Source organism: Dendropsophus ebraccatus, chromosome 8, assembly GCF_027789765.1.
Source record: "Dendropsophus ebraccatus isolate aDenEbr1 chromosome 8, aDenEbr1.pat, whole genome shotgun sequence".
Classification (NCBI taxonomy): Eukaryota; Metazoa; Chordata; class Amphibia; order Anura; family Hylidae; genus Dendropsophus; species Dendropsophus ebraccatus.
Genome location: NC_091461.1, coordinates 43,020,866 through 43,031,957, shown reverse-complemented (window position 1 = coordinate 43,031,957; position 11,092 = coordinate 43,020,866). Strand labels below are relative to the sequence as shown.

Genomic DNA, 11,092 nt, shown 5'->3' with positions numbered 1-11,092 from the left:
ATTAAGTTGGACACTTATCAATGTAATATATGGGTACTGTAGGTTATTATTGGTGGGTGCTGGAACCAATTAAACACATTTACATTATTTCCTAAGAGAAGACACTGCTCGGTTCTCAGACTGCTCGGTCCTCAAACTGCCTTCCTGAACCAATTAAGTTCGAGAACTGAGATACCACTGTATATATATATATATTTATATATATATATATATATATATATATATAATACATGGCATAGAATAACTTGATCTTCTATAGAGTAAGCTTCTCACTTGTGTAAAATGCTCCACCTACTGACCTAGCTAAACATCCTGTTGACATAGATTGGAATATCAGGACTGAGTCTTATACACATTACTTTTATTCATCTAACTCTTTATTCTACCAAGATGAGAAGACTCAGGAAACAAAAAGGTAATGATGTCTAAAAAAATCCCTAATGATGGCTTCTTTACAGCTTAGATTGTACTTGTGTGCAGATGGTGTAATGCTTGTTACCTTTGGATGTCACAAGTCTATATTGATGGATATTGTACATGCACATTTCATGACTTTGCTGTGCACACTTGGTGTTGTGTAGGCCGCCGTGAGGGTATGGGCAAAATATGCCACTGTATATTTATATAATGGTGTAAGTCAGAGGTATACATTAAAAATGAGTCCAAAACCAGCGCTTTAACTCTAGCAAAAAAGTAATGCATCTAATATGGATAGATACTATACAGAGATCTTGTAGCACCCCGGTAATCCTTGAATCAAACAGTGTTTATTGTTCGATAGTTAAGCATACAAGCGACTTTCAATTGACGTCTTTTTCAAGCATAACAAAGTGAGTACAAAGCTACAAATATATAGGAAAATATTAAAGGGAACAAACAGGGTGATAAATTCCCCCCATTGTTTTTACTCGAATTAGGTGAATGTGAAAATGTAACAATCCCCTGTGCACAGGATAAACTATTATAAGAACAGAGTCAATGTGTAATAATAATAAAAAAAAAACTATACAGACCACTGCAGTAACTTCACTGTGTTACAGGCTCAGTCCACACACAGGCACAGTAACTTCTCATATATAATATTTTTTACATGAATTTTTTTTTTTACTTGAACTGTATACTTCTGTACAGTTTTTCTTTACATACTTCCTAGGTATTCCTATCTATGGAAGTTATGTACTAATCAGATTATACACAGTATAGGACATAAGAAAGAGATTGCGTGTGGGGGGAAGTCTGACGCTGAACAATGGGGTCGCCCATGATTTCTGAAATCCCCATAGAATAAAACTGCAGGCTGCATATGTGGCCCCCAGCTTAATCCTGCTTGGATATTGGGGTCTCCATGATTAAGATCGTGGTGTGTGTGTGTGTGGGAGGGGGGTGGGCTAATCTGTGCATACTCTGCATAAAACATAACTATATAACTATGTTCTATTAACTCTAAAAGGTTCCTCAAATACAACTTCAGGCTATGTTCGCACTTTGTATAACACCGGCCGGGTCACAGCCGCTGAATTAGGATGCTGCCGGAGCCGCACGCTACATTGTGTGAACTGACAGGGTTTTATGCTGCCGCTATTCAGTTGCGGCGCTGCTAGGAATCCCGGCTGAAGTGTATACTATGGGAGTATGAAATGTCCACCCAAAGCGTATGCCAGGGAGAAGGTGCAGATTTGTCCCTTCTCCCAGGCGTACACCTGACGTATGCCCCCCATGCCCGATGGACAGGCTGGGGGAGCTTGGGGGGGGGGGGGGGCAAGGCGGGGAGGAGGCGTGGCCTCCTCCTGCACCTCATTTATCATGATTTCCGCCTGCTCACAGGCGTAAATCATGATTCAAATAAATCTAGTACGCTGGGTGCAGGTTTGGGCGCCCGGCCAGCTGAATTCACTAAGAGGCATGTGCCTCTTAGTAAATCCTGACGAGGAAAAGGGGTGGGGCCTATGTGTATACACTCCACCCAGAATTCCTTAGAAAGCAGCACTATGTAAGTACTGTAGAAATCACGGCCGTTGTTACAACGGACGTGATTACTACGGTACTTACGTAGTGTGCACATGACCTCAAGTAACATTGTGAAACCAAGTGATTATCTTAGCCTCTTGACTAGCTTTCTTGGACATTTTACACCTTTGTCTCTATGTGTGATACATTCTGGCGTGTACATTTGCATTATGTTACCCTTATAACACATTCACCTTTATATTTTTTGCTTACAAATAAAGCTAGAGCAGCTGAACCAATACAAGTAAAGCAATAAGGAGTATCTGGTCACTAAAGGGGAAATCCTGTGTTTAAATGTATCCCCTTTTCCACACGTGTGCATTTATCCCCAATGGCTTCATAGAGAATCCATGATGCATGTTACAATCCATGGTCCATTCAGCCAAGAAAGTTGGATTTCCATTCTTGAGGTCACCGGGGGTTCCAGAGGTTGGACACCCTGCAGTCAGACCCTTATATCCCATGTTTGGATAGAGGATAATTTTTAAATTACCACAGTTCTCTACTTTTCCTAGTGCTAAGGCTTAATCCACACTGTAATGTGCCCAGATTTTTGCTCAGAGCTGGTGTAGATATCTGTGACTGTAACCTCCCAGTAAAGCTGCGTGGATCACACTGGTGGGTCTTTATGTTAAACCCATTATGTGCTCGCTGCTGGGCATGCTCCCCAGGTACTTAGCATATGTCAAGCGAATTTGGTGATAACGGTGACCCAAAGCTGGAAATGTTCTTAGGTCATGTTCACATGGCGTAAGAGACCAGCCGTTCCGTGACCTGGCCAGGTCACGGAGCGGCCTGTCTCTGAAAAGATCATCCCAGCTGGTACTGCAGTACCAGCCGGATGATGTTTCCTGCCGCAGGGTTCTGATGCGGTCGCATCCGTGCGCGCCCGCATCAGAACTCTCCACTTTACACTATTGAGCGTGCGGCCGCAGCCGCTCGCTCCATAGTGTGCACTGACATGGGTTTCTACAGCCGCTATTCACTATATAGCAGCCACAGAAAACTGACATGTCAGTTCTTTGCAGCGCCGTGAGGGTTCTCGGCCAGAGAGTATACTATGTGTATACTCTCCGGGTGGGATCCCATACAAAGCAAGGCAACGTATGTTCTGATACGGCTGATAGGGCCCTATTTCACGGGACGATTATTGTTCGCATAATCGTTAACGATAAATGATCCTGAAATCGTTCACCCATTTACATGGAAAGATAATCGTTACTTATGATCGTTCTTGCGGTCGTCTTGTCGTCGCTATTGCATTCGTCACTACTGCGAACGACTGAACAACTTCTTATTCAATGCGAACGATTTGCGAATGAGCAACGATAAAAATAGGTCCAGGTCTTATTAAATGACCAACGATTTCTTGTTCGGTCGTTAGTCGTTAACTGCTATTCAACCAAACGATTATCGTTTAGATTCGAACGACTTAACAATAATCTGAATGATAATCGTCCGGTGGAATAGGGCCCTTAGGCTTGAAAAAATGTGGTGTGAACCTTGCATTACTTCGTTATGTCCTAACTCTGAACTTTTTTCCTTTGTTTTCTATAGCTCCAACACGATACCACTATGTGGTTTTTGTGATTGTAGTTGTTGTTCTTAAAGTGGTGGAAGTATCTGCACTATTACTCATAGGTAATGTCAATTATTTATTTACTAGAAAAGAACTGCACGTAAAACTATATAGGAAAGATACATTTGGGATCTGACCCTGCTTACAATGTGATATTATGAAAACACTTACCAATGACTTACATCAAATCATATAACAAATTAATCAGCACAGAATTTTGTCTCAATTAAGATAAAAAAAATTTAAATAGTGTTGTGGGTGAACATTCGCTTCAATTTAAAGCACAGCACATTTATAAATGCAATTGTGCCGTAAAATCTTATATGCATTGTACAGGAAGTTTTTTTCTATTTCTTTACAGTCCAAAAAATTCCATGTAACACCACTATTGGGGACCCTGGACACTTTGTTGAGAGTGAAAATATCACGAAACAATACAAACATGCATACTATGCCATCATGGACTTATGTGCTGCCACAGGTAAGTCATAATTATTTAGCTAGACATATAGGCAGAGACACACACATATATCAGCCAAAACATTGACAGGAAAATGCACAAATACACAAACTTCACTATTACCAGTGACATCACTATAAGGCTACGGTCCTGATTTACTAACATGTTTCGGTTATCTTTAATAGTTTTCCCTGTCTTTTCTTTTGTTTCACCACATTTACTAACATCTGTCAAAAAATGTCTAGAAACCAACACACCCGTCATTTTGTGCTTTAAAAGTGAAAAATGGTCTTTCCGTGGGTGTGTCCTTTTAAGACCTGCCACCATATTTATCAAACATTTTTTAATGTTTTGGAGGCTGTTTGCCGACCCTCTCCAGTTTCAGCAGAGCCCCCTCCATGGATGGAGTCTCCCTCGCAGTGATGATGGGGGCAGTTTGGGCGAGGACCCTTGGGCCCTGGATGGCTGCCCAAACTGTCCACAATATAATCTGCCCTCAGCTGAACATTTCCAGGAATATTTCCAGGAATATTTTTGTAAAATGTTTTTTTTAATCCAATCACAGTTTAAATAATAAAATCATAATATAATTGGTAATCTAACTGAAATAACAATCTAATACTATGATAATTATGATTACATCAGATATTGTAATTTATACCTGACGCTCCTTAGCTGATCCTGCACCTGTTAGGAAAGGGCATTACTAATGTGAAAGCAATTATACTTTTTCCATGGACTCCACTACCGTAAGGCCTAATGAATGGTTTCCCTAAACCTAGGCCTAGAGTGGACTCTGTACTGGAATCCTACTGTATGGGTAAACTAAGTTACATTGTATAAACACTATACTGTATCTGTGTCAGATTTTAATTGGTCGATAGTGAAATAACATTTTTGATGCCAGGCAATTTTTCTTATAGCTTTTTTCAGTCCATGCTGGGAGACTCTATATACACAACTTGTGTGTACGCGTGTCACTCCACGGCAACCGGTGGTCTCTAATCCTAGAGGCCAACAACTTATTTGGTTCTTACAGGCAACTGAGTCTAGGCTTTGGGTCAGGAAGCCTACCCAAATTTCCTGCAGTGACACTAAGGATTTGCTCTAATATTGATAGGGAATCCAATAAAAACAACCACAATACAATTTTGTCATCCTAAAAATTAATATTCTATACAATATAGCCAAATCAAACACCATGGAGTTCAACCAAAACATTGGCAGGTTGAATTGTTATATCCTGAAAACTAGGCACCTCAAGGTTTTCAGTTTTTTTTTTATAATAAAAATTTTTAAATTTTAAATTTAATACAAATAAAATGTTTTATGACGTGTATATACCATTTATAATTTGTGGTGATTCTTTTCTTAGAGTCACATACGGATAGATAATTAGGTTTCGTGTGTTTCTCTCCACCACAGAAGTTTGTGAGCTTTGTCCATTGGACTGGGATGCATACAATGGCAATTGTTACTTGTTTTCAGAAGAGAGAACTGACTGGTCTGTGAGTGACAAAGACTGTAAGCAGAGGAAAGCAGAGCTTATTATCATTGAGGATTTCAAAGAACAGGTTTAGTTCATATAACATATATAAAATTTTAAATCATGCTTACTGTATTTTCCAGCGTATAAGACGACTTTTAACCCCGAAAAATCTTGTCAGAATTTGTGATTTGTGGTTGTCTTATACGCCGGGTATGGTCGCCCCATATGGTGGGGCGGCTCAAAAATGGCCCGCATCCCCATTGTATGGGGCGACCTTTTAAAAAAAACTAACAGTTAACTCACCCGGGCCCGTTCTGCGTGCTTTCTCCTCCGCTCCCGTTGCTAGCGCAGCCAGTGTGACATACACTGACTGAGCCTGGGATGCCTGAAGCTCTCCCCAGCAGCCGAGCGTCTAATCGGAGACACTCGGCTGCTCGGGAGAGCTTCAGAAGAATGACAGAGGCTTCAGGAGGCTCCAGAAGTACCCGAAGTGTGACATACACTGACTGCGCCAGCAACGGGAGCAGAGGAGAAGACGCACGGAGGCCAGGAACGGGCCAGGGTGAGTTAACTGTTTGTTTTTTTCATTAGTTTAGCTGCAGTTAACCCCTGCCTGACCACAGCAGGGCTGCGGTCAGGCAGGGATTAGCATTTTCCGGCTTATAAGGCGAATCCCTGAGAATCTGATTAAAAACCAGGGATCGTCTTATACGCCCAGTTGCCTTATACGCCGGAAAATACGGTATGTAATCTGCAGCTTGTATAGAATGCACTTACGAAGGTTTCTGTCACAAACTGGTCCAGCATATGAGAAAGGCCATACATATGAGATAGCATGACTGATCCCTCTTATGCCAGCGATAGACCCCTAGACATATTAGGCCATGTTCACACAACGTATCTTTTGCATAAATCACAGCCGTTGTTGCAATTTGCAACTATGGCCATCATTTATGCAGATGATACATTGTATTTGAATGAATGGAATCCTGGTCGGAGCGTATACACATAGTATCCGCTCTGGCTGGGATTCCAACCGTCCGCACAAGAAACTGACATGTCAGTTTTGTGTAGTCGCTATTCAGTGAAGTCTAAGTATCCTACTGTAACGCATGGCTATTCTGAAAAACCCTGGGAAGTCTGCTCAACCCAGCCGCACACTATAGGGCATAAGGCGGTCAGATCAGAGGGTTCTATACGTGAGTATGAGTATCTTCTTCTTCTCTTCTCTACTACGCTATCCCGGCAGAGTAGACAGCTACATTGGACAGGGCTCTCAAGACACTCCTCTACTCCACTCTACTCTTACCTACACAGTCTATTACCTCTACCTCCTGCCTGCACCTGCATTTCAAAAGTGTTATCATTGCCTTGTATTGCACTGAAGATTATAAGTAAACAGAATTTATCCTGTTTAAGCTACTGGACTTGGGCTATTGTAATTGGGCACCAGGTTACACTTGGGCTATCCAAACCCAGTAGCGCAGTGTCCGTTTGACCGGGGGTGAGTTCCAACACCATTCCAGGCTACTGTGACAAGTGCCCAAGTGACCCAACACCCACAGAGCTGCCTCAACACCACATAGGCTACCCTCAAGGATGTTAGGTAGGAGGAGGGGTCCCAGATACTATGTACGCTCCATTGTAACCCTTAGGGTGATTCACTAGTTCACTGACTTCTCCTCTGCACAGTGCAGGTCTTTGTAAGAACTGTAGCTTGGTAGTTACAAGGTGTGTAGACCAGGCCCAGAAGCTCTGAAATGTCCTAGAATGCTATGGGCTTCTGTACAACTCTCTACAGTAGTTGTCTCTGTCTCATTTTCTTCTCTTTTGATCTCTCAAAAAAGGGCTAGGAAAAGGTTCGCCTTCGTTACAAGGGGCTGATGTACCCGAGTGATCCTGAGTTTTAAAATTTAATTACACCATTCTTCTTCTATAGAGAGGCAACACCCTACCTCAATGCATAGGGCCCTATTCCACCTGACCATTATCGTTATAATTGTTAATGATTAATGATCTCAAACGACCGCTATTGCGAAAGACCTGAAAATGTTCACTCATTTCCATGGAACAATAATCGTTACTTATAATCGTATTTGCGATCTTTTTGTCTTTGCTATTTCTTCGCTATTGCATTCGTATCTACTGCGAACGACCAAAAGACATCTTATTAAATGCAAATGATTTGCCAACGTTTTGCGAACGAGCAACGATAAAAATAGGTCCAGGTCTTATAAAGCGAACAACGATTTCTCGTTCGGTCGTTAAACATTAACTGCATTTCAACTGAACGATTATCATTTAGATTCGAACGATTTAACGATAATCTGAACGATAATTGTCCGGTGGAATAGGGCCCATAGTCTCAGCTTGAGAGACTGGCTAGCCTAAACTAGTTTCATCTCCCTGGTAGAGCTAAGCGAACTTTGAGCATGCTCGAGTTCGTCTGAACCCAAGCGTGAAGAATTTGATTAATGGTGGAGTCCACTCTACTCCCTAGGAAGAGGGGCGGGTGGGTTACCATTGGTTTCTTCCTTAAACTTAACTGTTCACAATGTTGAGCTATGGGGCAATACAAGTAAATGGACTCCCTCACTCACAGCCAGTGCTAGGTCCAAACAATGTAAGACAGCACAATCATACACGATAGGAAAATACCATAAACACATGATTATTAATGACAAATGTCTGGCAACCAAGTCACATGTCCTGTAGAGATATGCAGTTGGACACTGCACATACACTTGTGACCACCACATGGTTATTCATGCCTTACGTAACTGTCAAGAATCCAGAGTGGCTCTCATTTCTGATTCATAGAAGAAAGCTTAGAGTTCCTGAGATGATGCCTATAAGTTGCCGACTGGCTTGATCTAAGTTATCAGAACAGATTTCCTATTAAGTATATGACGGTTTGTATTTTTGTATTTGTATTTCTCAGGATTTCATTTTAAGCCATGTTTCCTTGAAGAATGGACATTTCTGGACTGGACTTACTAAAAACAGTTTGCACTGGTATTGGAAGACAGGTGAAAAGTTTGAAGGAAACATGTAAGTTAATCTTTACCTGCAATCATCAGAGCTGCTCCTAAAATGCTCTGTAATTACCTGTAGTTATCTATAAGTTAGCTATAAGTGATTGTATTATCTTTAGTGGCATATGCTCATTTCTAAGGTCGCACTAGGTGAGAGTTCCAGCCCTAAAGTACTCAACCTCTCATGTATTAGCTTAGGTATAATAGACCCTATTAAAATAGACACTATCATTTGCTTGTTAATAAAGTAGAATGTTTATTTCTAAAGATGAGCGGGTATTAGGGTACTCAACGGTACTCGTTACTCAAGATACTTGAGACAATGGCATCTTCCTCTTCCTGCATGTTTGGCGGCTTTTTTTCGGCCAATCATCATGCGGCAGTGTCTTTGGGAGCTCGTAGCATCACGTGGGAACCCTACATGTCGATAGCAGCGATTGGCTGGCCAGATCATATGACCTGGGCATATAAGAATCAGGTCCCGCGGTGCTCGCGTCAGATGCAGGCTGAATGAGCATCGGGAGAGAGCTGCTGTCGGTCAGGGAGAGGGTTAGGCAGGGAATTAGTATGCGGTAAGGCAGGAATTCGACACAAAAAACCCAACAGTCCTTCTAAGGGCCTAAAAATTGTTTTTTGCTGCTCTTTGCTGGTGGCTTGGACTTGTAATGCAGCTGTCAGTAGTCAATTTGTCCTGTTGCTGACATTCTCTTGGCTGGCTGAGATCTGTAGTTCAGCTATACATATTCTCACTGTACTACATCCTGTGTATGTGATGCCTTAAAAAAAAAGCACCAGTTACATACATACCCTATACGACTACCCCCAAATCTGCTGTCAGTATTCAATTTGTCCTGTTGCTGACATTCTTGGCTGGCTGGGATCTGTAGTTCAGCTATACCTATCCTCACTCTGCGATTAGTCAGCCCCAGAGATGTCCATGCATGTTTCCCCTGCTGTTTCGAGTCCATTTCCGTGTTGTTTCCATCATTTTCTGAGGTTTCCAGGTTTTCAGGCAACCTTCCCTGTGCAGAGCTTTGGTCCCCTGCAAAAATGCTCGAGTTTCCCATTGACTTCAATGGGGTTCAATGGATGCTCGCACATGGGCATCGGGAAATATTGAGTATCGAGCACCCGAGCATTTTAGTACTCACTCATCTCTATTTATTTCATATGTTTCTTATCACTAGGAAATTACAGAAGTGCTTTTACCACCACTATTCCTGCAGTGTCATCTGTTTCATCCCAACTCTTCCTTTCTGTATATGGGTCATGCGACACTTGATCACCCACCATACTGACTTTCGGATTTAAAATAGCATTATTTCCCTTTCAAACCTGCTATCAACCCCATTATACATTAGCATAGCATCAGATAGGTAGCTAAAGCCAGCGGCATATTTGCCGTGTGGGAGGACAGTATAATAACCCTCATCTCTGTATATTTCTAGTCAAGTTAACTGGGACATGGAGGGGAAGTGTGTCTCTGTATTAGTAGCACTGTGGTATTGCTTGATCAGAGTGGGGGAGTAGGGACAAAATCTTGGACAGCCATGCAGTTCCCAATATTAATGTTGGTGGCAGGAGAGGGGCCCTGTGACGCCCCCTACTGCCATTGAACGAATAATAGATGATAAATAAAACCTTATACATTTATATGAATCAAGTTATATTAAAAAGTACTTTTTTCTTATTGTTTCTCTCCAGAGTACCCTCCTATATAATTAGAATAAACGTGTCGCTTAGCAAATACTTACTAAGCATATAAACCTCATTTATTTCACCTACTATATTACCACTGTAATTCCAATAAAATCATGCAATCCTCTCGTTCCATCACCAGATCTGTTACATCGGAAGAGCACCAGTGTGCCACCTACGGAAAAGACCTGTCAGCAGAAAGCTGCTTTAACCCAAACAAATGGATATGTAAAAAGAAAATGTCCAGATTTGAATACATTTTGTAATGAAACCTCTAGGTTTATTTTACATGTATATTTCATTATATTGAACAATGTCATTGGATTTGTTTTGTATAAAGGGAATCTAGCAGCAGATTCGGCAATCCTAGTAGGGCGGGGACATGGAGACTGTACGCACCATTGTTATGTCAGTGCTTTTTGGTGTTATTGAGTAACTTTAACTTTTGTTAGTCTGTAAATGTAGGTGTTCAGTGGACTAGGGATGCTCCTTTAGCCCTCAGAGCACCAATCAGACCTCCAGCTCCTGCAGAACACCTATTCTGCAGTGAACGGCAAGTGATGTCCCAGCAGAGTGCACAGTGAATATTCATAAGTAGGTGTTCTGCAGGGGCAGGAGAATCAGTTCACTGAGGACTAAAATACTGTCCCATGTGCTGAATTCCCTCAATTACATATTACCAGAGAATTGTGAGCTACCCGATGGCTACATCACAACCCGGCTGACGGATGCCCAGCTCATCCAGTCAAAGGCTAGGACGGGTCACTGATTGACTAAATCCTACCAGTCTGTCATATGGATCCCAGAACCAGGGAGAAGATGAC

At 41.8% G+C, this 11,092-nt stretch overlaps 1 protein-coding gene across 1 annotated transcript; it reads left to right on the top strand.

The window, feature by feature from the left end:
• The first annotated feature begins 332 nt into the window (after positions 1-332).
• LOC138800023 (C-type lectin domain family 2 member B-like) lies at positions 333-10,534 on the top strand. Its single transcript, XM_069981833.1, has 6 exons — positions 333-415; positions 3,565-3,648; positions 3,948-4,067; positions 5,472-5,620; positions 8,477-8,586; positions 10,411-10,534. The coding sequence occupies exons 1-6, from the start codon at positions 391-393 to the stop codon at positions 10,532-10,534; spliced, it is 612 nt and encodes a 203-aa protein (XP_069837934.1). The 5' UTR covers positions 333-390.
• Positions 10,535-11,092: the final 558 nt, after the last annotated feature.

Coding starts and splice junctions, on each gene's coding strand:
- LOC138800023 (XM_069981833.1), top strand. CDS start 391: ATGAGAAGACTCAGGAAACAAAAAG. Junction 5,621..8,476: donor TTGAGGATTTCAAAGAACAG/GTTTAGTTCATA, acceptor TGTATTTCTCAG/GATTTCATTTTAAGCCATGT. Junction 8,587..10,410: donor GAAAAGTTTGAAGGAAACAT/GTAAGTTAATCT, acceptor TTCCATCACCAG/ATCTGTTACATCGGAAGAGC.